General features: G+C 45.2%; 1 protein-coding gene and 1 long non-coding RNA gene across 3 annotated transcripts in view; one reads left to right on the forward strand and one right to left on the reverse strand.

Moving 5' to 3' along the window:
• The window catches only part of LOC141975574 (uncharacterized), a 39,194-nt gene that overhangs the window by 1,409 nt on the left and 11,993 nt on the right, over positions 1-25,792 (forward strand). Inside the window, exons 2-4 of one of the 2 annotated variants that reach the window (XR_012635955.1) lie at positions 2,032-2,129; positions 5,824-5,880; positions 18,500-19,597. This is a non-coding gene — a long non-coding RNA (uncharacterized LOC141975574). Of the gene's footprint in view, positions 1-2,031; positions 2,130-5,823; positions 5,881-18,499; positions 19,598-25,792 lie in introns of those variants that run through there. The other variant, XR_012635954.1, reaches the window with a different exon arrangement.
• LOC141975556 (TRPM8 channel-associated factor 2-like) lies at positions 4,467-19,124 on the reverse strand. The gene is made up of 7 exons (XM_074936009.1): positions 18,508-19,124; positions 15,462-16,447; positions 12,587-12,666; positions 9,917-10,130; positions 8,134-8,373; positions 5,818-6,155; positions 4,467-4,706 (listed from the first exon to the last, which is right to left on the reverse strand). Exons 1-7 carry the CDS (start codon positions 19,122-19,124, stop codon positions 4,467-4,469), a joined length of 2,715 nt encoding a protein of 904 aa, XP_074792110.1.

The raw sequence follows: 25,792 nt of genomic DNA on the forward strand, positions 1-25,792 counted from the left end.
CCGGTGTTTGTTTTCCAAAAATTTCTTAATAGCTGGACAATGCCCAGAGAACCTGGACAGCATTAGATCAGAGGACACAGATGAAACAGCTCCAAGTTGATTTTGCTCATCCCTGAGACAAGGTGTTCAAGAGGATGCCGAGAGTGAAGACGAGGATGGCTATATGGCTTTAAGTAGGGCAACTGGCATAGAGCTATCTGAGGCCAGGTCTACACTTAAGAGTCAGGTTGAACTAGCTATGTCAGTGTGAAAAAGTCACACCCCTGATCAATGTCGTTAAGCCGACCTAACCCCCGCTGTAGATGCTGTGAGGTCGAGAGAGGAATAAAGTGCTATAGTAATAAAATGTATTATCCCTGTTGGATAATGAAAGGGCTAGTGAACTGTACAAAATGTGTCTGGGGTAAGTGGTCACCCTGACCAAAACCACAGTCTGGCATGTTTGAGTGGACGCTGGACAAAGCTAAGTGAGAGTGTCTTCTGATGTGAGTGTCTGCCTGGTGGAAACGACTCAGCTTAGGGTCCTATATGCCACTAATTTCCTCTGAAGACTTTGCAAGGACAGGGTGCAGGGGAAGCTTTCATGCACAAGAGGTGGCTTTGAGGTGGGTGATGGTGCAGAGATGGCTGTTGCTAGAGCCACAGAGGGCAACACTGTAGCTGAAGAACCCCAACGTAGGCCCTACTACCCAGCAATCTAAGCTATCGCCACCACCCCTGTGTCGTGTGGTAAAGCGCCAGAGCAGACCAGGCCGCTCCTTCCCTTTGTGGCTAGAGATGGAGCTGCACAAACTCTGGACCCCACCAATCTCAAACAACAAAGAGTGTGTGTGTGTGGGGGGGGAGTGCAGTGAAGAAGAGGGAAGTGGCTATTGCAGGAATACTTTGCCTTACTGGACACTCACACCAGGAGAGGAGGACTCTGTTGAAGACTGTTGTAAGACACTCTGGAGGCAGGGGGAGTCTTATTTTATTTATATATATGTACACAAATGTTAATTAATTATTACTGGCTTTTCCAAGTTTATTCTGTTCCCTTTCCCCCACCGGTGGCTTGCCCATAGGCTGGAGATTCTGGGGCTAAGGTTGCCTTAATTTTACAAGCTGAGAGGAATCAGCCCCACCTGAGAGGAATCAGGTAATTCAAATACAAAAGGCAGCAGGACGGTGCAGGGGTGGTTGGCTGAGAGAAGTAATGGGGACTACAAGAGGCAGGAGGCCTAAGTTAGGGACCTCCAGAAAACAGGAGAGTGTGTGGAGCTGATGAAAGACTTTGTGTTTGTTTTGGGACTTCTGAGATCTGTTTTTGACAAACTCTGTTGCCAGTCTGGTGAAGTGTGAATTAAAGGACTTTTGGGGGTAAGAAGGTAACCAGAGACTGAGTGACTTTTTAAAGGGTCCCCGGTGAAGCAGAAATAGAGGTGGGTGGTGATCATGGCACTACATCCCAATAAATCTTTTCTGTTTTGTTTTGTGCAATGAACTCAGGGCTTTCAAGGAGCAAGCAGTGCCTGTCAAAAGCACATAGTAGGGTATTCAGTTTTCCTACGTTTCTGGGGGGGTAGGTCTGAAGCTGATATTTAAGTTTTAAAAGGGAACTCATAGTAATTAAACCCATCTCTTTTAATTGCCAGCAACACCTGGCAAAAGGGTTAAATAGGAATGTATCCATTCCACTAGTGAACAAACACTTGCCAGGCAAAAGGTATATGGCAGTCAATTCTTAAACCAAATTTTACTAACCACGCACGAACTAAACAGTTGCAGCTAGCAAAGTATCTTGGGTGATTCTGAGTGCATTTTCAACAAGCAGTGCTCCTTAAGGATTGGCTGTGAGGGGGGTGCTCTATGGGGGAATTACAAAACAACCCCTCAGATTTTCTTAACAAACTAGTTAATTTAATATTCTCTGGCTGTAAATTATGGCAATTTACACCTGCTGAGGATTTACCCCTGAGCTTCCCTCACTTTGCCATGCTGTCAAATTTCAGACACATGCAAACCAACTACAACTGTCTCTCTTTCCCACAGTGTTCCTGATGCCTTTGGCACATGCTGCCTTATAGCCTCGAGTCCTAGGGAAGGAAGTTGTGTGTAAAACTTCTCAGCTCCTCAGTTCACACATAACAGTGAGTTGACAGAGGTGTCTAATTCTTAATTGAATAATAACGAGGGGAAAAATATCCAACAGTCTTCAGAGACTCAAACTATTTTTTATGATCATGGAGGGTTGGATTTAGGGGCAGGTGACCCAGGTGACCACCTGGGTTGCTGGGCTTGGGGAGGCACCGGGCTCTGGGTGCTGTCCTTGTTGTTAGTGACAAAAGGGAAAATAGAATGTTTGAAATAAAATGTTTCAGGTATTCCGTATGTGGATTCATTTTTCACTAATCTCCTAGAATGTTCTGGACCTTTGTAGAATCTTGTGGAACCTTCCAGACTTTCTGAGAACTACATTTTCCTTGAACCTTCTAGAACAGTGGTGGGCAACCTGCCACCCGTGGGCCACAGGCAGCCCATCAGGGTAATATGATTGCGGGCCGTGAAACATTTTGCTGACGTTGACCATCCACAGGCACCACCCCCGACAGCTCCCAGTGGCCGTGCTTCTCTGTTCCCGGCCAATGGGAGCTGTGGGAAGCTGTGCCTGCAGGCAAAGGGGCCGCAGGGATGTGCTGGTCGCCGCTTCCCACAGCTCCCATTGGCCGGGAACAGAGAAGCGCAGCCACTGGGAGCTGTGGGGGGCGGTGCCTGTGGACGGTCAACATCAGCAAAATGTCTTGCGGCCCGCAATCAGATTATCCTGATGGGCTGCATGCGGCCCATGAGCCACAGGTTGCCCACCACTGTCCTAGAATGTTGTCAGCCATGCCCTCCTGGGAATATAAGGGACGGGGCATCACCAGTTAGGTAGTAAGATAGAACAAAGTGAGAGCACAGCTACAATGTTGTGAACCTTGTTTTATTGTTTAATTGTGAAAGTATACTTGTGTTTTTACGACTTGCAGAGTATAAGTAGCGACTAATAAAGGACATTTATATATGGCACGGATAAATACAGATTTATGGATCCTGGAGTGCAAATTTATCATCTTATATGACAGGGATAAATCACGCATGCAAATCATGCATCAAAATCATGAAATGGGCTACAAATGTAATGAAAAATAAGGTATTCAAAAGTTTAACAAATGGATGGGGGGACGCTGAGGATGCTCCTCGCTTGGGGCCCCATTTAGTCTAGGGACAGTCCTGTGCTCATGGTAATGTTGAGGTGCTTTGGCAGATGTGTAGGAGGCATCCCAGGACTGACATGGGAGGGAGCAGAGCAGACCAAGACTGAGGGACAGCAGCAGAGCTGTGGGGAGCTAATGGAATTGAAATAGCAGGGAAGTGGCATATCAGAATTGTGGTGTATTGCTCAACCTGTTTTAAAGGCTCAAAGGGAATTTCAAGAATTCCTGAAAGTTAGAATTTGAGGTATTAGCAACATTTTGTTGGAACCCAGGACTGAAGTAGCAAGTGCTGCTGATAGACATACAAATGGACAGCAAAGGGAGAGAACTCAGGCCCCTACCACTGATGGACCGGAATGAACTGCAGTGGGAGAAATGTAGGTGGACCCGGAATAATATGGGTGCTCCAGGTTAATCTGATGAATGTGCAACTGAACAAAAAATGCAGAGGTGAATTTAAACTGGATATCAGGAAACATCTCTTCCCAGGGAGGGATTTTTTAGACTGTGGAATGGTCTCCAAAAGGGAAGAGGTGGGAGCTCCATCACTAAGGACATTCACACATCTCTGTGTGGTATCTATCATAAGAAAGGGTGTGGGGAAACCTCAGCAGCAACTTTTCATCAGTTTTCACCAGAAGGCACGTGGGCAGATACCTGCTTTATGCAGGCAATCAAGATGAGGTATTGTCAGATACTGAGGTATCAAAAAAAAAGTAAGAATGAAACAAATTGATAAATCACAGTAACTCAGGGCCAGATGATATTTTCCCAAGAGTTCACTACAGATTCTAGCTAGGAGTGACTGAGCTACATCTCAAAATATGAAATGTGTTATGAAAATACTAGAAGGTAATTTAGTAATTTAGCCTGGAAGGTAATCAGTGCTGTAGATATCTTTGGTTTGTTTTCCTGACTCTGTGGAGTAATACCTTACTCTATGAGTAGTCCTATTCATGCACAAGTAGCCCTACTAAAATCAATGGGTCTTCTCAGAGTGCTACTCCATGAGAACAAAGCTAGCAGAAGCTGGCCCAGAGAAAGGAACAGAAAATTCAGGTCACAGAAGATGTTTGCCTCACATGGCAAAGGCAACTTATTTCAGAAATACCAACAAGTATGAAACAGATAAGCCTGCACCATACCGATTTGAATCTAGCCTTATAGGAAAGACAAGCAACTCTGAATTATCTCTAAAAATTACAGCCACCATTCTATGTGAATAAAGCATCACACTTTCTTCATTGGGTTCTTATCCCAGTTGGGCAGAGATGCCAACTTCTTAGAGACTTCTCCCTTGATGGGCCAGCCCCAAGCCACAAAGAAAGGGGCCAGATTCTTCTTCACCTGCAGAGAGAACTTCTCTGCCCACAGGTTCATCTTGGAAGGGTTGTCTGTGGGGATGTTAGACATTGTCTGGTATTCAGAGAAGAGCTGGATGAAGGGTTCCCAGCCAAAGGCTTCCTGAAGCTGAAGAGCATGAAAAAACAGTATTAAAAGTGCATCATACTTCACTAAGGTAACACAAGACACTACACCTGGTCCCATGTTATGAGGATTAGTGACCAAACCTACAGTTATTGCTAATCACACCTCATGACTATTACATGGTTATCTGATCATTATATCATTTTGGGGTAAGGTACTGAAATTGTATTTCAGTGATCAGAGTTAGGAGCGAGGATGGGGAGGGGCGATTTTACAGTGTATTTCTACTCTGAAAAGAGACTGTTTAAAAAAACAGTACTGGTATGGGACGCCAGGCCTATTTTCTCCCAATAGTTTCAATATCCAATATGCTTAGTTTACAAATAAAAAGATGTTTTGTCTCTCTATCAGCCCCCCCGCACCTGAGCTAGGATCTTTCCTTTTCATGTATCATCACTAATAAGAAAGTATACAGATACAGTTAGGCCATCATTAACAGCTGTGAAACGTCATTGTGTTACCTGCTAGAACATACACCTCCGATGATGCATAATTCACCTTCCTCTCTCTGAAATGTTGCTGATTATGCAGCGCTAACAGGAGTAAGAACTTAGTTTTTACGGCCAGATTTTTCAAACTATTTAGTCCCCTAAAGAGGCTAAGAGGCTCCTTTTGAAAATCCCACTCGGTGCCTATCTGCATTTTTAGGCCCTTAAATACCCTTAAAAATCTCTCTCTTAGTCACTAAAGTGAGGGACTCTAACTCTGCCTGCACACAGGAAGTGTGTCTTAGAGTTTGAAGGTGTCTTTTTTATATAGTTACTGCTCAGTAACAGTTTATCCTGCATTATTAAATGTGCTAGCTGATGTGAATGTGCCACCACTGCCCTCTACTAGACACACTGAAGTAGGTGTGCTACTGTATGTCCTTCCATGTCAGTATGTTGTGCTGAGGGCTGCAGAATAAATAAGCCATTTAGAGAATGGAGAGTCTTATTTAGCCCAAACAGGAGGGGCCTGAATTTTGAGGGAGAAGTTTCGGAGTTCTCTCCCCCTGCCACCTGCTTCTATGTTTGTGGAACATACAAACCAGCCAGCAACCTTTTAGAATCCTTTGCATTCAGACACATTCTTATGAATCTCTCTGTGTCACCTGCAGGTAGGTCTCCAGTGCAGTCCAGACATTCCAGTCCGTTAGCTGGGCTCCTTTGCCAAGGTAATCGCTGATTCTCTCCTTGCGGTGCTGCAGCTGTAGTTGTTCGTGGGCTCTGTCCCTGGGGATCCCCAGCACCTTCTCATGCACATAGACAGACCACAGGTTGCAGGTGGCCTCAGTAGTGTGAGGGGGGAATTCCCAGCCTGCCCGCTGCTGGTTGTGTCCCAGCTCATGGATGGGTCCCCAAAGGCCATTCGCTTGCATGTATTCCATGTTCACCAACTCCTTTACTGAATCCAAATGACACATGACTGGGTAGCCAGCGTGCATCCAGCCTGGAGGGGGGAGATGGGGCCAACGGTCAAGGTGAGATCTCAGCTCAAGAAAGTTATTCTGTGTTTTTTAGAAGTTGGCAAGTAATTCACAAAGAACAATAAATCAGACCAATTAAATCCTTTATTGTGGTCTGGATTTATCCTCTGGATAGTTCCTCAAATTAATTCTTTTTCAGTGTTAATGGATGAATACTGTAACAGGTCAGTGTGAGTATTTGATAATCAAAATTTGATCCATGTTGTGATTGGTCAGATAAGTCATCCTGTAATTGCTGTACCTGTTTGGGGGTGTATGTGCAGGCTCTTCCACTGAGAATATTCCCATGCTTAAAATTTCAGTTTCTGCAAAGATTCATGCACGCCTCTCTGAAATTCACTTTCTGTGACCTTTTGTGAGAATGAAACTCAAATGCTAATGGAAATCAGAGCCAAGAGAGGCACAAACCCCACCACGGAGGATGCATTAAAGCAATAGAGCTGATATTCATGAGCATTTTTGTAGTGGTGACCCCGGATCTAATGTTTTTTTAATTGTATTTTAGAATGTTTTAATACCGTGTTCATTATACGGCTCTTTAGAAATAAATGGTCTGAATGTCAGAGATGCTGATCCCCTTGGTTTGGGGGCGGGGGGAGGTGGAGAAAAGGAGGAGGGGCAGTATGATTTAGTACTGATATTTAATTTCTTTGTTACAGTCAATTTCAGCATGAAGAAAGGTGCTGGATTGACAACTGTGGTTGGATAACAAAACACACAGTAAATCCACAAAAGAGAGAGAGGCTGGGCAGGGAAAGAACAAGCTTCTAAATTACACACCACCTCCTCTCAAGTGATCTCAATTTCTTGGAGGGACCATCCCTTGTGGTGAGAAGTTAGTTCAGTCTTCATGATCCAGTCTGTCCTTGGTATCTGATTCGCAACACGGGGCACAAATAATTCTAATTATGATGGTTGTTTGTTGGCGTGCACATTAATCTATTGGGGACGGGACTGACATCCACCAAGTGATTTCAGACAGACCACTGAGTCATCCTCAGATGGCACTCAGCCTTGTAAAATGCTACATGCTCCGGCCCCAGTCCAGTAAAGCACTTAACAATCAGCAGGAGCATAGCCCCGTTGACGTAATTGTACAGCTGGACAAGGGTGTATAAGTAGTATGATTAAATTGACCAAGAGACATTTAAAGCGGTGAGATCTACTAACACAGAATATGGAATAGTCTTCTCCAAAGGAAACTCCATGGTTGGAGTCATTTAAATCTAGGAATGAACAAAGGACTAGAAAATATATTGTAGGGGGAGGGGGTTAAATTACATTTGCTAAACTACAAATCTGCTGAAGTTCGGTTCACTAATGCATAATTAAGCCAGTCACAATATTTGCTAATTTGGAATTTAGATTTTGACATATACCAAAAGCAAACAAATGGCATTTGTATGGAGCATTTGCCAAGGATCAGTGTGGGTATTCAAGCTTCAGAATTGACTAGGCAGCTCACTAGTGGATTGAATAAATGTACTGACCATTGAATATGTCTTCATTCAGACCAGTTTCTAACTGAACTAAAATCCGTCTATAAATAGCATATATTTTTCCCTCTCAGTATTTTGACCAGTTCTAGCTGTGTAGAATAATTTTGCACTGGTAAGGAGGGCTGCTGTACTGTGAGTTGGGTACGACCAATTCCTTTCCCCTCACTCCTAGAGTAAACTGAGGCAGCCCGAATAAGAGTGTGCTTGGGAGAGAAGCGTCACTATAAATAGAGTTACACTGTTAGAGGGTCCCACTGTATTCTCCACATCTTGTGTCTTGGTGAAAAGCTCAAGAGAGGTTAGGGACTTTCCAAGGTGTCATACTTAGAGTCAGTAAAGAACCAGCATTGCAATTAAAGAGTTCCTGGCTCTCAACCTCCAATTCAATCCTTTACCCCAGGGTGTTGCTCTTTTGCCTTTTATGACAATACACCATACTCACCAGCTGAGATCTGAACGTCTGCTACAATCCTTTCTGGCCGAGGGAACTTGGCTGGTGTAGCAGCCAGCTTAGCTACAGCTGCCATAATCTGCTCCCAAAGGGTTAGCAAAGGCTCGGGATCTTCTATGGGACGGATGCTGTCAGCAGGCACCGTTAAGCTGATGTTCTGGGTAGCTAGTTCTGCCCACGGAGCTGGATAGTGACGGATGCAGGTCAGCCACTGGCTCTTAGATGTCTTTCCTGCATCAGTATGGGAGAGAGAGATTAAGTGCACAAATCCCATGATGATTTGGTTCCAGGTCAGTTGGGTATAGCTGATTTCATTTTATATTTTAATATAAATTAAAATACTTGGGGCCCTTGGAAGCCTTAAAGATGAGCAGAAGCTACTTAAGTAACCTCATGATTTGATTTGATTTATTATTCTTCGTCCCCTCCTGTTTTTGGTTGCATTCTCTCAAAGACTGATCCAAAGTCCATTGTAGTAAATGGAAACCCACCCACTGTATTCATTGGTTTGTGGACTGGGACCCTGTTACACCTTTTTTCAAATTGGATTATAAGCTGTTTGAGGCAAAAGTGATCTGTTGTTCTGCATTTGTACAATGCCAAGCACCATGTGGCCTTGATCCTGATTGGGACCTTCAAGAGCTGCTATTGAACAAATAATGATATTTGACTTTTCCCTTTTCTAATTAGTGTTATAGTTAACAGCCAGAAATGAAAAAAATAAGTGTTTTTCTGTTTAACATGAAAACTAGGGGCTGAGGATCGATTCAGTCCACTAATTGCAATGAAATGTCATTTGTTCTCACCAGGGCTATATAAATAAGAAACACTACTAATTTCTTTTTTAAAGAGAATTTTGCCATGAGGTTAAAGCACATTCGAACACAAGGAAAATCACTTTGAATACATGGGAACAAGATGTTCAAACTATTTTTGATTCAAGAATGATTAGTGATATTAATTTGTGAGCCAAATTCGGACTCTGTGTGTCCTATCCCAATCCACTGACTTCAGTGGACCCCTCTGAACGTACAGCAACTCTAAATTTGGCCTTGTGCATCTATAAGAAAACTTAAAGCAGCCTGAGATTTTGCTGGATTCATCTAGCTCAGTGGTTCTCAAACTGTTTTAATGGGGTTGCCAGGGCCGGCGTTAGACTTGCTGTGGTCCTGACGCCTGAGCCCCTTCAGCCCTGGGCGGCAGGGCTCAGGTTACAGCCCCCACCCCCACCCCAGGGCTTAAGCCCTTGGACTTCTGGTTTGCCCCTCCCCCCCTCCCGGCTTGGGGCGGTGTGGTTTGGGCAGACTCAGGCTTCGGTCCCTCCTCCTGGGGTCATGTAGTAATTTTTGTTGTCAGAAGGGCGTCCCGATGACTAAAAGCATGAGACTACAATCTCCTCTCCCTGCCAATGTTGGTTTCATCTTCTGCCTTTATCCTCTTCCCGGATCGCATTTTAAGGTGCTATCAAAGTAACCCTTGTTCTTGCTCTAATATCTGGTGAGAAACAAAATCTGGTATCAAGTTGGCAGAGATACACTATTCTGTCCAACAGAGAATAAGGTTTAGTGAATACACAAATGACCAGGAAGAAGGCAGCTAAAGAAGATCTTGCTCAGAAGTGGCACTAGACTTTAAACAAGCAACATGATAAAACTGATCAAGCCCAAATCATGGATAATGAGAGAGGCAGTTCTCTGTGTCTCTTCACGATCATCATCATCAGCAGCAAAACTGGCTAAGAAGAGATGTTCAGACCATTTACCAGCACGCTTACCAAGCCTGAAGAAAGGAGCCTGCGCAGCCCCTTTTACAGTGATAGACACTCCCCCCAGCAGGCTTCCCTTTGGCACAATGATGTAAATGAGGCCCCCCCAGAGAGAGGAGACTGACATCTTCTGATCTTTGACATCACATCTGTGTATTACCACAGGGGGGCGTTTCAGCTCCTCTGCTCTGCTGAGGTCATCTGAGTGACACCCAATCTGCACCTGGAAATGAAAAGGTTGCTTGGTTATGGGAACAATTGAGTAATGAACTTTACCGACCATTGTTTAAACACTTATCCAGGTGGAACAGCTTCAACAGGAGAGACTGCGGGAGCCCCACACCAGAATATCCCATAGCCCACTGGTTAGAGCACTGTCCTGAGAAGTGCTAGTCCCTGTTGAAATACTTTTTGCCCCATCAGGCAGAGAGGGGAATTGAACCTGGATCTCCCACATCCTGGTTGAGTGCTCTAATCACTGGGCTGTGTAGGCAAGATACGGGGTGGGGCGGGGGCAATGCCGATCTTCCCCTGCTTTGTGGATCATGCTGGGACTTATGCGGGAGAGAGGTGTCCGGACACTTGGAGGGAGGTGGCAGTTTGCATGCCCAAAGGCAGAAACCCAGGCGCCTAGGGAAACTGAACCCTGAAAATGTAGGCACAAATGAGTTTTGTCTCATACAGCATGAGGTGGCAGCCAAGGAGGAGTTTTGTGGATTGCAGTGGTGCCTAAAGCGACTAAGGTGCCTAAATCTTGGGTTTAGGCACTTCAGACCCATTGTGGAGCTGGGTCCTAGCTCCCCTGGATTGCAATGGGAGTTAGGTTCCTACATACCGTTCTGGATCTAGGACAAGAAGACAGTTATAATTTAGGCTACATTTTAGTCACGGGTATTTTTAGTAAAAGTAATGGACAGGCCACGGGCAGTAAACAAAAATTTACAGCCTGTGACCTGTCCATGACTCTTCTGTATACCCTGACTAAAATTTGGGTGCTCGGTGGGAGGGGTGGCCCGGGGGTGCCACAGGTGCTCTTGGGGGGGCGGCCCGGGATCTCCACTGGCGCTGGGGGGGGGAAGGGCAGGAGGTGGCCCGGGACCCCCGCTGGTGTTGGGGAAGCTAGAGGAGGGCTGGCAGGCTCCCTACCAGGCTCCATGCGGCTCCTGAAAGAGGTCGGCATGTCCCTGCGGCCCCAGGGCGGACACGTGGCCAGGGAGGCTCCATGCGCTGCCCCCACCCCGAGTGCTAATGGGTTCCCGGCCAGCAGGATCTGTGGGGGTGGCGTCTGTGAGCAGAGGAAAAACAAGAGCCGCCAGGCTGCACCTCCACCTAGGAGCCGGACATACCGGCTGCTTCCGGGGATTCCCCCGAGGTAAGTGCTGCCCAGAGCCCTCACCCACAACCCAACCCCATGCCTCTGCCCTGAGCCCCCTCACACACCCAAATTCCTGCTGCTGCTGTGGGGAGGGGCAGAGGTGCTGAAACAATTTGTATAGTGGGGGTGCTGAGAGCCATTGAACCAAACTGTAAACCTTGTAAGTGATGGAAACCACTACAAGCCAGGGGGTGCAGCACCCCTAGTTCCAGCACCTATGGGGAAGGGTGCAGTGGCCTGAGACTGCCCTAGCAGCAGCTGGTGTGTCTGGCCTGGGGGCTGCCCGAGTTGCTCAGGTGGCCCCCAAGACAGCCGTACCTGCCGCTGCAGAAGTCACGGAGGTCCAGAAAGTCACAGAATACGTAACTGCTGTGAGCACTCACAGTTCCAGTGAAATCAATGGAAACTCACAAGTTATTTGCCTAAGGTCCCAGGACTCTTAGTCCTGGCCTGTAATCTTTGCGCAATGGGTCTGCATGGATTATTGTTATTAAAAGTCTGCCTCCAGCCACAGATGGCTGATCAGGTTGATGCAATTTAAGGTGGATCAGTTTCCATAACCAAGGTACACAAGGCAGTGATGTGACAGTGCGCATCACCTCTGACCTTCTTTGACTTCCCTAACCCTATTGAGCAGGGATCCATTTTACAGCTGGGTGAACTGAAGGAAGATTTTCAGTGTGAGATCCAGTGACAGTCGGCCCCACAAGCACCAGGATTCTAGTCAAGCACTGTAATCACTTAGCTGTCCTACCTCATTATTGATATTAACCATGTATTAATATTATAGCTAATTGAGAGCTCCAAGCTTCGGGGTACACTGTGCAAGGAACTATTACCCACATCCTGAAAAGTATTTAAGCCCCCAACTTCTACTGATTTCACTGGGAGTTAGGGGCCTAAATTGCTTTTGGGGATCTGGGCGTAAATAAATATATAAGATGATTTGGGTCCTAAACCAAAGAGCTTAACATTTATGGGGCAATTCATTAGAACTTAGTAAACAATTCTCTTAACGCACAAGAAGACATAGAATCTAGCTCCCTCTCTGCTGCCTGTGTTTGCTCTGCATGGTAAATGCTCCTACAAAGCAAGAAGACATTACCTTTCCACAGAACTGAATATCCTCCAGGAGCAGCTTTGATTAGGAAAAAAGCTTTGGCTTACATAAAATAAGGGACATCCACATCCTCAAAAGAAATGAAGAAATGTACAATAAGGTGTCATTTTTTATGTAATCACATTTCTGAGTAGAACTACAGTTTAAGTAAAATAACAGGCATCAGAAAGGATGATTAGTTCACCTGAAGGCCAACTCCAGTAACAGTGCTAGGAAATATAAAGGTCACTGTGTTCCCACGCGGAAGATAAAGTCCTGTGCTCCCTCCATGCTGCATCACCTGGCATAAAACACAGAGGACAGGTCTAAATACAGAGCTATTCTTAAACACCTCCGTCTGTTTTCCGATATGAAAGGATCAGGAGAATGGCATGGCCAGTTTGCATGAGGACGGATCTCCTCTCACTGAATGTCATCAGGGGGCAAAGAGTATTCATGTGAGATGGAGCAGGGGAGGGCTAATACTTCCTGCTGCATTCTCCTAGGAAATTAACTTCTTGTTTATAACATTACCATTATGCAGGCATTGTAACAACATGATTTGTATGATATTCTGCTGCTGATGTCAGAGCTGCAAGCAAAAGGGCAAATTACAATCCTTCAGTCTGGTTTCTTTAAACAACATCATTCAGGATGCTCAGTCCTGGGTCCTTGCTCCTTAGCACAAACCAAATGAACTCCCTTGGGCAAAAATCTAAGGTCTCCAGTGTAGGAAGGTATGGCAGGAGCGAAGACCTTACTGGTCATCGCACACTACCTGCACATTAGATTATATTATATGCATATGCCACTGTCATAACACTCCATGCTTTTCTCTGAATTGAACCAGGAGGTGAAGCTCAGCGAGGGATACCAGTCAAAATATGAAACCTTAAACTGTTGTCTCAGAAATGTAAAAACAAGGAGATGTAACAAATATAGCTACTCCACAAAGAAGAAATCCACCTTAGAGGGGGATGGATGAAAAGCCTGTTAAATAATGTTTTCAAAGAAGCAGATTTCCAGATTTCCAGTGATTGTCACTCCTGGTGATTAAGATGTGTGAGGGATAGGCCAAAAGAAGAGACAGCAGTTTTAACAGTGATATGGGAAGTTGGTGGGGGTTGTTAAAAATGTTACAGGGTAGACTAAGAGAACAGACCAGTACCAGGGAGACTTTTTAGTCTGAATAGTAACATTCAATGGGGGAGGAGGGAAGGGGAAGAAACCCAACTTTGATTAGGAAAAAAGCTTTGGCTTACATAAAATAAGGGACATCCACATCCTCAAAAGAAATAAAGAACTTCTCTGGAGGCAGGAGAACTGGGCCTCTCCCCTATTTTGGAACTAAGTTCTGGAATGCAGAGAGTCCAAGGTGGGCTTCTCAACACAAACAAGCAATAAGGCTGCAGGAGCACGTGGAGGGAGGACCATATTGTTCCTTTGCTGATGAACTCAGAGAAGACAAATATGATATAGCTAGTTGTAGCAGCTTTCCCTGTGACTAAATTTACATTGACACAGCCTTCTAGTGTCATGCGAGGGCGGGGATACCAGAAGATGTACGTTGCTACCCATTTAGACAAAGTCTTCTTAGCAAATAGCACTGTCCAGTGAATTGGTATCAAATGAAATAAAAAGTTACTTGGACTTTCTAAGGGTTTTAGTCTGCTCCAAGTAGCATCCCAAGGACCTTTTAAATCAAGTATATGAAAAAGCATTTCACCCACAATGTCATGCAGGCATGGAACGAACGTTGGCAGGCCAATAGGCTCAATAAGGTGACCTTCGGATACCACCTTGGAGAGAAATATAGGACTGTGGGCAAAAAGTAGTTCATCCTGGACAAATTCAAGATAATGTAGCTTGATTAAAACATGCATTTATCAAAAAGCAGATGATTTCAAAAACAGTAGTTCTAGGGATAATAGACAATAATTAGACATGAACTTACACTGTTATGTGACAGCAAAATGGCAAATATGAATTTTGGGGCTACATGGGCAGAGGTTTAATTACATTGTAAAATATGAGGTAAGGGTCTCTTTCTCTGCTTTTCTGGTGACCTCACCAGAAATACTGGATTCAGTATTGGGCACCTCTGTTCCATGAAGATATCAATAAAATGGAGGAATATAGAGAAAAGCAACATGAATGATTAAGGCAGTGCTTAATTTGTGCAAGGGTTTGCCAAGGCTTAGCCCAGTACCTCTGGGCTTGTCAGTTCATAGGCCTGGCACCTCTGGGCTTGCTGCATCGGTTATGAATGTAAAATAATTGCTTGAGCCCCAGCACCTAATTGCTTGAGCCCCATAACCTTTCATTGCAAACTGAACACTTGATTAAGGGGCTGGAGGGAATTTGCTGATGAAGATTAGGAAGGAAATGGGTAAAGGGAAATCCTGTCCTGGTGGCAAAACTCATTGAGTTGAGTTGGGCCAGGATTTTACCTATCGAGTTTAGCCAAGTGATGCCTAAATATGGAAGTAGAAGGGGCTTTCTTTGACATAGAGCTGATCAAAAATCAGGGTAAAATAGGAGAAACTGTTGCAGATTTTCATCAAACTGGTCAGAAGATGGAGGAGAAAGACCAACCAATTGTTTTTCTTGGCTTTTGTTGAAAAAATTTGTTGACAAAAAATTTGTGAAAAGTTCTAATTCGAAAGCCGTAAACTCTGAGGAGAGCAATTGTTTAGGGTGCTCCAAAGGGGTATAATTAGCAGTAATGGCATGAGGCTAATGAAAGTAAATTAAGGCTAAATGTTTAGAAATGTTTCCTGATGGTGAGGTGTATTAGATCATGGATCAGAGAAATTACAGAAATCCCATCACTCAAATAATTTAAAACTGGACTAGATAAAAATGGAGAATTGACTTTAGGGGAAAGCCTAAGTTGGGTCCTGAAGCAGAAGCTAAATGTAACCCAAGAGGTTTCCATCTTTAGCAGCTCTGATCTGCACACAGTGTGACAGGTCTGATCTATGTGATCATGGCTATGGAGGGTTATACACTGTTATACCCTGTGTTCTACAGGCCATTCCATGTTGAAACAGGGGGAGGGGAGATTCGTGAGGAAGGACAGATTCTCTCACCTGTATTTGTGCAGTTGATTTCCACAGTGGTGCTAGGGACTGTGTGGAGTTCACAGAGTGCTAGCCTCGCACAGTCGGACATGGGTTGGCATAATGCTGTAGCCACATGAAGCAGCAAGACCTCCTTGGAGTTCCCCTTGACTGCGTGTTCCTTGCTCACTGGTGGGATCCCATTGCTCTGCACCATCATGTACAGGATGTGGTACAGTGAGGCATAGATGTGGCCATTTTTGACTGGGATCTGAAGGACTTTGGCGCAGTCCTGGCTCAGTTTCTGAAGCCAGCCTGCCACTGGGGGCTGGGGTTCCTCCTTCTTGTCTAGGTGCTGCTGGAACTGAGCGAGTGCCCTGCGGAAGTGGTAATGTCCCCGCTGCTCTTCGGGTCGTAACACAGGGTACTTGCCTGCCTCCTTGGTTTCCCCCAGGATGCTGATCCCAAACCCATTGAGGATTTTGTTGCCAGGATATTCAGCCAGAACATTTCGGCCCTCATTCTGAGAAGCCCACCACCAAGCCTGACCTCCAATCAGCAGGCCCCCTCCTTCTGCCACAAACTCATGAATCTTCTTGGCCTCATTGTCACTGTAGGACTGGCAGCAGTAGATGCTGAGATTGTCGGTAAGCTCTGAAATCTCACATACCACCTGCCTTTGAGTCAGCAGATCATGAAGGTTCTTCAGATTGGGATTGATGCCAATTCTCCCTTTCTTCTCAGCACCCAGCCAGTGAATGGCATTGAGGATGAAGTCTGTGAGCTTCGGGGTGCTAAGATGGACCTCATGTGTAGCCACCACCACACGGCCCCGGCCATAGTGAGCTGCTGCAAGAAAGCATCGATAGGTGCCATCCAAGCCAAGGGGGAAGGCCAGTGTGCCATGGACCAGCAGGTGAGAGGGGACACCATCTGTCACTATGTCTAGCTCTGACACACCTGTTAGGAGAAGGTTTAAGTCTCTGCTGAAATCTAGCCCATGCCTGCAAAACCAAGAGATGTTCCTGTCAGGTCACATGCCAGCACTGTCACAGTGTCATGAGATGGAAGAGGAAGATTGTATAGTATCTCTGCTCTGCCCTACAGCATATCCAAATATTCTGAAATCACTTCTACAAAGATCTCTTCATTTTGAGATCTACTGATGGAAACTTCTACGAAATTAACTGCCTTCATCTGAGAGACAATAGCCTTTAGTTGCAATTGTTCTGAATAATCATTCTAAAGTAGGGGTTCTCAAACTTCATTGCACCATGGCCCCCTTCTGATAACAAAAAGTACTACATGACCCCAAGAGGTGGGACCATAGCCCAAGCCCTGCAGTGCCAGGTGGGGCGGGGGGGGCAAAACTGACGTCCAAAGTCTGAGCCCCGCCGCCCCAGGCTGAATCCATGAGCTCTGGCTCCGCGTGATGGGGCTCAGGCTTTGACTTGAGCCCCAGGTCCCATCAAGTCTAACACCAGCCCTGGTGACCCCATTAAAACAGGATTGCAACCCACTTTATCTCCTGACCCACAGTTTGAGAACTGCTGTTCTAAAGCAAAGTGAGCCTCTTATCCTCTTACCCTACACTGTTCTGTGGCAATTTCATGTCACTTTTTCTTATCCCTTTATCCTATGTGAAGTGGCTTGGCAGAACCAGTGCAGCAGAGGGTAAGGAGATGAGAATGAGAGATACAAAACAGAACAGGGTAAGGGGATGCATAAAGAGAGATGAAATACCGGATGGCAGAGCAGAGGATAAGGTATGATGGATATTTTGTATTCATTGGTTCTGAGCTAATTTATATAATCAGAACTTAGAGAATTTCCTTTGCACAGCAGTAAAGGGCTCATTGTATTTCAGAAAAGTGTGTAACAGTTTTGTCATGTGATCATCCATGCTTTATATGTAAACAGACATTTGTGGAGCACAACTACTTAAAGGTTAATTATTGTTCGTGGTTCTATACTAAATCAATATTTCAGATCTCAAATAAGTAACAGGATCCCTGCTTATTGAAATACACACAAAAAAAGTTAAAGCATTCACTTATTTGCCTTGTCTCATACTTAGAACTTCATGAGTCACCTGAACTCATTCAGAGCATCAGAGCCCCCAGAAGTCAAATGTTTCCTCAAACTTCTTTAGCAGGATTCTGGTTTTATTTCTTTGCTGTTAATTCCTTTTTCCTCCCCGAGTGATAAGGACCCACATACCCCCTAAGAGGGTTGGGGGTGCAACGGTAATGGGATTCTGTGGGGGGGTCCAGGTGAAGGTGGTTGGAGCTCAGCGTGGGGGTCTGGATGTGTGGGGGATAGAGATTGGCAGAGGGGTCTTGGTGTGGCCGTCTCAGCGGTGGGGGGTGTCTAGATGCTGGGGGAAGTGGGACTGAGTGGGGTGGAGATCCAGGTGCAGCTGGTTGGGGCTTGGTAGGGTTGGGATCCAGGTGTGGGTGGCTCATCGGGGTGGTCCAGATGCATGGAGAGTGGGGCTCGTAAGGGGGGATTCTGGGTGCAGGCGGGGTGAGGCTCGGCAGAAAGGTCTGGGTATGAGGGGCTCTGGATGCACAGGGGTTGGGTGGATGGGGGAGCAGCTCCCTGTACAGGGATCCCTCCCCCTGCAGCTGAGAAGCGATGGGTGCAGGAAGCATGGGAGTGGCGGGGAGAGTTTTCAGAGCTTCCTACAGCCAGGGGAGAAATCTGGGGGTGGATCTGACACAATCCCAGATGCCGTGCAAGGGAAGAGGAAGTCCCGTCCTTCCAGCCCAGGGACTAGCAGCTGAGTCTGGCGCAGGGTAGGAACCCCCAGCCCCACAGTGATTTACCTCTCTGCCGGCTGCCCTGGGCACCTGAAACATACTGCTGGGGAGGATCTCATGACCACTCTTGTGGCTTCCCTTTGCTTCCCCATCAGAAAGTCATTTTTCTGCAGGGAAGCAAAGAAATCTGCAGGGGACATAAAATCTGTGCATGTGCAGTGACCTAGAATTCCCCCAGGAGTAATTTTCTTACAGCTTTAATTACAGGTTTTAATACATAGGAAATTATTTCAGATACTCACGGAGTGATCAAGGGAATTGCAGGCACTTTGTCTGAGACGCTGAAGATCCCCCTCTCACCATATATATCAGTGAAATAAACGCCGGCCACGCTGGTTACGTGGTTCCCAGGGAAATCGAACAGCACTCTCTCTGCGCTGTGTCCAGAGGCCCAGTGCCAAGCCTGACCCCCAATGAGCAGACCCCCTCCTCTCTTCACAAACTGGATCAGCTCCCTCCCCTGTGCAGCATCATAGGCATCCATACAGTAAACCCCAAAAGAGGCAATGAGCTCTGTACTGGGCTGCACTTGGGTGCCAGAACTACTGAGAATGCCCACCAGGGAGCTCAAGGTCTTCTGGACACCAACCACCGCTCCTGGGGAGGGACTGAGCCAACCCACAGCATTGCGTAGGAACCGAGACATCTTGGGAGACCCCAGGTAGCTCTCATGGGAGATGACCACCATCCGGCCCTTCCCATACTGTGAGGCGGCGATCAGGACCTGCCCCTGGGGGTTCACCATCACTGGGAAGGCAGTCTCACCAATGAGCAGCAGCTCACAAGGAACAGAGTCACCAGTAAGATCCCAGTCCTGGACACCGTCCACCAGCAAATCATAGGCAGCTGAAGGATCCATGTTCAGCTTTGTCTTGTCTACAGGAAAGACAAATAATAGTTTTTCTTATGCTAAAGACAGTCAGAAGAGAAGTTATTTATCCTTCTTTGCCTCTACTGGATTAGTGTGAAGGGTGCTCAGATACAAGCACAGGCTACAATCAACATGTCTCATTCCTAGAGATAGAAATTTACCTGCCTCCACCTTCTCCCCCACCAGTTGCTCACTGAAAATGCTTGTTTAAACCTGCTTTGGTGGTAGGTGACTGGGACACTGTCAAACCAGCTCAGGTTAGGATCAGTGGACGAGTAACCTGTGTATGAACCTAAAGGCATGTTGAGAGGCATTGCAGTTGTAATCAGGACAATGCATGTGTGTGTGGGCATCAAAGAGATACTAAAAGGGATTAACAGGCTAAGCCCATTCCCATGTGTTGATAAGAAATCAAGGAAGACACTGTGAGTATGTGTGTCTATATCCTGTAACTGTAATTAATCTTAAGATCAAAGATATGTACATACCGCATGAATTAAATGAATATTACCTATTTTGTCTTCAGCTGATCTATTCCTGTTATAATGAATGACCAGCAATTGATTATATAAATCAGTGTGGCTGGATTACCTATTTCTGCACAGGAATTAGAACGTGAACTTGAACAGGTGTGTCGTTGTGGGCTCAACAATGAGGAATCTTTGGACACATGCTGTGCTCAGAAACACTTGGTAGCCTGTTTCAGCTATAAAAGAAAAACCTCAGGCATGATCTTGCCATCTCTTATCTGCTGAACTTTAAACAGGGAAAGTTTGAACCACTGGATGGAGCTCACCAAGTTATTACTTGGGATGCCCTGAAAGAGTAATGGAAGGACTCTATCAGACTCTAAGCTACCATTTGGGCTCTAATCTTTTGGATGTACCAGAGAGACTTATTGCAGAACAGCAGATTATAGGATCATTACAGGATTGGCTAAACGCATCGTCTTTGGGGTTAGATCTAAGGTACCAATTGACCTGGGGTAAGTGACTGGTCTCTTGGGACTGGAAGGAACCTGAATGTGGTGGGATTTTCTTGGTATCAGTGACCATTTCTCACTAAATCCAGTTTGTCTGGGTGGCAAGATAGACTGGAGAGTCAAAGAGGACTGTCTGTGACTCCATGGTAAGAGTGTTAAAGTGATCCAGGAGTTCATATTTGTTGCTGGCCTGGTGAAATCTAATTACAGGACACACAACCAGTTTGGGGTAACTGCCCTGTTTTTGAGCCTGTCCTGAGGTAGGCACTTACGGTTGTGAGCCACTCCAGACAGCAAGAGAGGGTGTTCACCCCATATCAGCCTGGAAAGGGTTAATGAGGTTGAGAAGTGGACCACTGAACCTGATAGGCCACAACTGAGGAGAATTAGACTGATAAGCAACCCCTGGTTGGGAATAGAGCCAAGCTGAGAAGGACAGGTGGGGCTATAATAGAGCCAGGAAGCAGGCAACAGAAGAGGGTCTGAAGTGTGAGGACTGTGGCTACTCTCCAGCTGTAGAGAAGGAAAGGAGGAAACCCAGGGGAGAATAGAAGTCCTGGTGTTATGAGAGACCTGGACTTGACATGGCTTGCAACCATGTTGTATATGGATTGAGCATAACCTGCAGCCAGTTTGTATGCTCAGCCACCATTACTTGGAAACAGAAACCATAGTAAATTTGGCCTTGGCTTAGAATCCCAGCTGCAGCATTGATAACAGGGTAGATAGAGGAAAATCACAGTTTCATGGGAATAAAAGAGCTTATGGAGAAGCTAACCTTTAGTTTCTGCATGTTTCTTACTGGGTGCTTGTGTGAGTTTTTGTGAAAAGTTGCTTTTTCTGGTAAGTAGAAATTGTGAGGTTTTGCTGTCACTAGAGAAATTGTTCGAGCCCATTAGGAGTTCTGATTGGTTACATTTATTGCATAGTCATACTTTAAGTAAACTAATTGGTTCAGGTATAGAGAAGAGACTCTCATTTTACCTATGTAATGAGGGTTAGAAGAGAAGCCAGTTGGAACCTAACTCTGGGACACTCCTTAAGACCAAAGCTGCTGGAACTCTTACACCCTGCATGACCATACCATGGAGCAGCAAGAGCCCCAGGTGAAATCCGATCCTGACTGGCCATCAGAAAACATCTGTCTGCATTATTAGGAGTAGTGAGCATTAGATCCTTGGCATGTGTATACTATTAAATGCTAATAAATGTATGTTAAGGATATTTATTATGTAAAGGCTCTTTCACTGGGAAAAGGTCCTGTTAAGCCGTAGAGGGACATTGCACCCAGAGGGGGAGGAGAGGGCTGTAAATTTGTGCAGGTAGCACTGGGGTTCTGGCCTGGAGGAAAGGGTGTATCCAGAGGAGGGTGGAGGAAGAGCCTGATAGAGGCGATGTAGGAGCAGCCCAAGGAAACAGTTGCAAGGTTTGGGGCAGTGCAGACCTTGACTGCTGATTGTAGGGTCCCTGGGCTAGAACCTGGAGTAGTGCCCAGGCCCGTGTTCCCCTACCGACCACGGGGGAAGTGGCACAGAGCAGGCAGTTGAGCAGAAGACTGCCTAATACAGCCATCTAGTGGGACTTTGATACCCCAGAAGAGGAGGACTATAGTGACATGCCTGGAGAGCCAAGTCATAAAGAGAGAGCACCCTGAGTTGCAGAGCGGGAGAGAGAAGCAGCGAGGTGCATGAATGAGCGACAGATGGGATGGGTCAGAGGTGAGTGCAGCTAAGCCTCAGAGCAGCCAGGAGGAGTCACCCCATGTGGTGAAGTGGATCCTGTGACAAGCTCTTGAAAACTCCTTGGAGTTTTCTTGCTGTGTAAAAGATAAATTAATCATTTTGTTATAGAAATACAACTGAGTGCTGTGTGACTATCCAATGCAAACCCCGATCCTGCCCATGTCTATACTACAACTTCAGGAGAACCACTGGAAGCCACTGAAGTCATGTCTATACTAGGGCTCATGCTGGTGGTGACAACAGCTGGCATTTTTGTGTAAAATTCCTTATGGAAAGGAGATTATGTTCAGATAAAAATGGACAGAAATCAAGATCTGAAAATTACGGGGTGCTAAATTCAGTTGAAGAGATTTTCAGTTCCTAAGTTATATTGCATAATTCCTTAATGTTCACAAAGCTTAAAGTGAGCCATAATCTGTTACTAATTAAACAAATACTTTTCCTTAAAAGATCAGCTGTAACTCTTTGTCATTGGGAAGTTATCTAAGCAAAACTATAGATACTCCACAAAGAAGAAACCCAACTTAGAGAGGAGATGGGTGAAAAGCCTGTGAAATAATGTTATCGAAAAAGCAGAATTACTGTGATATCTGTTGACAACAGGGGGTGCTACTACTCCTGAAATGGATTTTTACTGGCACCTGGTGGAGCAGATTACTGTCATACCAGTGAAAAAGGTTTACAGTAATTATTTGCAATACCCAGCAGTTTATTGAGAAGGAATTACACAAGCGGTAAGGGGTTATATTAAGCACATAACTCCTACTTCAGACATTAAGAGCTATACATTCCTCTTAATGAGTCTCTCTTTCACAAACATACATGAACCAGTCCTGCGCTAGCCTCATGCAGTTCCTGCTTGGCAAACCAAGAAGGTAGTTACCAATTTTATAGATGGCTTCTTCCCTCCTGGTCTGTACTTCTCAGCCCTCTGGTCTGTCTCGGATTCCCTCGAGTCAAGGCCTTGGTTGCCTTGAGACCCGTCTGGTTCACAGTCCTACTTGAGCCCACGGAGCAGAGTTTTGGCTACTCTGTCTGGCAGCATTGCTTCTTCAAGTGTCAGTGAAGGAATCCCAACCAACAGTAATTTATTTTGCTTGATTCTTATACTCTTTTTCCCTCAAAGGAGTCACATGTCTTAAAAGCATGCCCAGTGGGCGTGTGGTTACTAATTTTCACCTAATTACTATTTTAGAAGGGGCTGAGGGATGTGTGGTACCGAACGAAAATCACCCCATGTTTACTCACTCATCAGTCATTCACTCTGGCTCTCTGCGTGTTGTCCTTGCTGTAAGGTCATTATAACCAGGACGACCTGTGCTTCATACTGGAACTTTATATATGTGATATTTACTTTTGCATGGGCCCATATTTGCCTACCAATAGGTTCAATATCGATCGTACATGCAGAATTTGCCAGTCCTTTGTCAAATCTGTTCTGCTTAATGGGAACCTGCTCCCAGGCTGCCATTCAGCCATGTTTAAGTCATGTCAAGTTATGCTCACACCATTCATTCAGTATGGCCACACTACTTTGGCACCATCCCAACAGTATCCCCTTCTTTAAAGATATGTTCTCCATAGGATTCTCATTCTTGAAGATTAAGAAGCTTGAGGATAAGCCTAAAGAAGAAAAGACTGCAGTGCTAAAAGTGATATGGGAACTTGGTAGTGGTTGTAATATTAAAAATGGTATAGGGAAGAATAAGATACCTGACCAGTACTAGGGAGACTTTTTAGTCTCAATATTAACTGTGAACGGGGGGGGAAATCAACTTTGACTTGAAAAAATCTTTGCCCCGCATAAAATAAGGGACTTCCACATCCCCAAAACAAATAAATACCTTCTCTGCAGGTAGAATTGGGCTTCTCCCGCACTTTAGAACTAAGTTCTGGAATGCAGAGAGTCCAAGGTGGGCTTCTCAACACAACCAAGCAATAAGACTGTAGGAGCACGTGGAGGGATGACAATATTGCTCCTTTGCTGATGCACTCAGAGAAGACAAGTATGATATAGCTAGTTGTGGCAGGTTTGCCTCTAACTGAGTGCACATTGATACAGCCTTGCAGCTTCATGCTAAGGAGGGCATAATAGAAGATATACTTGGGTACCCATTCAGATAAGGTCCTCTTAGCAAATAGCACTGTCCAGTGAATTGCTATCAAATGAAATAAAAAGTTTGGTGGACTTTCTAAGAGATTTAGTCTGCTCAAACGAGAATTATGAGGATCTTTAAAATCAAGTATGTGACCAGTCCTCACCAGTAATGATGGTGGCAGATACCCTCCATTTTCAGATAATGAAGACAAGGCCTTCTCAGAGATTGAGATGTCAAAAGAAGTAGGATTGAAGCAAATTGACAAATTAAATAACAAGCATAGGACTACGTGATATATTTCCAACAGTTCTGAAGGGACTGAAGAACTTGCTGAGTTCCTAACATAAATGTTCTCTCATTAAAATCAGTTACTATACCATAAGGTTGGAGGGTAGCAAATATTGTATCTATATTTAAGACAGGCATTAAAAGTGATCCTGGGAATTAAAGAGAAGAGAGCCTGCCTTCAGTACTAGGCAATTTTGGTGGAGACAGTAATTAAAGATAGTTATGAAATAGCTAAATGAGCATACGTGTCTGTAAAGGGAAATTGGACAGACAGAATCCATTAGAATTCTTTGAGGGTGTCCATAAAATAGTGGATAATAGAGACTCATCTCTTGTTAATTTCAAAAGGCCTTTGGTCAAATGTTCTTGTGAAGGACAATAATGAAACTTTCAATTGTCATGGTGTTGGAGGTAACATTCAATCATGGATTAGGGTACAGCAGACCAGACCCTGGCCTCAACTATGGCCAATTTGTGCTGCTCTGGCAAGGCAAAGTGACAGTACCACTGGCTTAACCAGTCACTGAGGACTAATCTGCCATGTAGGGGGATTTCCAGGTTGCTATGCTGACTGCACCCAACCAGTCTTTCATAGTGGCTTATGTGTTGGGTGGGACAGAGAGAGAAAGCATCAAAGGGAGCTGCCCAGCTCCCACTGAAATTCAATGGGTGTTGGGTGCCTAATTCCTTTAGGATACTTTCAGAATCTCAGCCAAGTGTTGATCAAAGATGTTAAGATCATAGAATATCAGGGTTGGAAGGGACCTCAGGAGGTCATCTAGTCCAAAACCCTGCTCAAAGCAGGACCAATCCCCAATTTTTGCCCCAGATCCCTAAATGGCCCCTTCAAGGATTGAGCTCATAACCCTGGGTTTAGCAGGCCAATGCTCAAACCACTGAGCTATCCCTCCCCCCAACAACACAATTGCATTCCTGCAGTAAAACAAGCATCTTAGATAACAGCTCCTCTTCCCTTGCTTAATCCCAACAAAGGCAAAGCTACAAACCCCCTAGCACCCAAAAACCACCACAAATCAAATCATATCAAGGTTGGAAGGGACCTCAGGAGGTCATCTAGTCCAACCCCCTGCTCAAAGCAGGACCAATCCCCAATTTTTGCCCCAGATCCCTAAATGGCCCCCTCAAGGATTGAGCTCATAACCCTGGGTTTAGCAGGCTAATACTCAAACCACTGAGCTATCCTGTCTCCAAGATTTTGGCTAAAGAACTGATGAATAGAAGTTATTCAATGGTCAGTGCTTTAGTGCACTGATATATGATCTCAAGGAGATCGATTTCCTCCTAGGACTCAAGTTATTATCTGAGGAATTGTTCCCAAATCACTGTTCGGTACTAGCAATATATGTTGCTGATTTGGCAAATGCTTTTCCTTAGAAGCTCTGCTGTGACTATGTGGTATTATGAAGTTATCTAAACTTAATCAATGACTGTTTGCAATGCTCACCATGTTCAGACTTACCAGCAATGGATATGTAGAATGACCAGGGTATCTTCAAAAGATTCTTCCCTTGCCTTCTGGAGTAT

This window comes from Natator depressus, chromosome 1 (assembly GCF_965152275.1).
Source record: "Natator depressus isolate rNatDep1 chromosome 1, rNatDep2.hap1, whole genome shotgun sequence".
NCBI lineage: Eukaryota > Metazoa > Chordata > Testudines > Cheloniidae > Natator > Natator depressus.

Excerpts from the sequence above, each read along its gene's own strand:
- LOC141975556 (XM_074936009.1), bottom strand. The coding sequence starts at position 19,124 with ATGGATCCTTCAGCTGCCTATGATTTGCTGGTGGACGGTGTCCAGGAC. Across the intron at positions 10,131-12,586 it reads TTACTGGAGTTGGCCTTCAG|GTGCAGATTGGGTGTCACTC; the intron begins GTGAACTAATCA and ends TTTCATTTCCAG. Across the intron at positions 6,156-8,133 it reads AGACGTTCAGATCTCAGCTG|GCTGGATGCACGCTGGCTAC; the intron begins GTGAGTATGGTG and ends TCCCCCCTCCAG.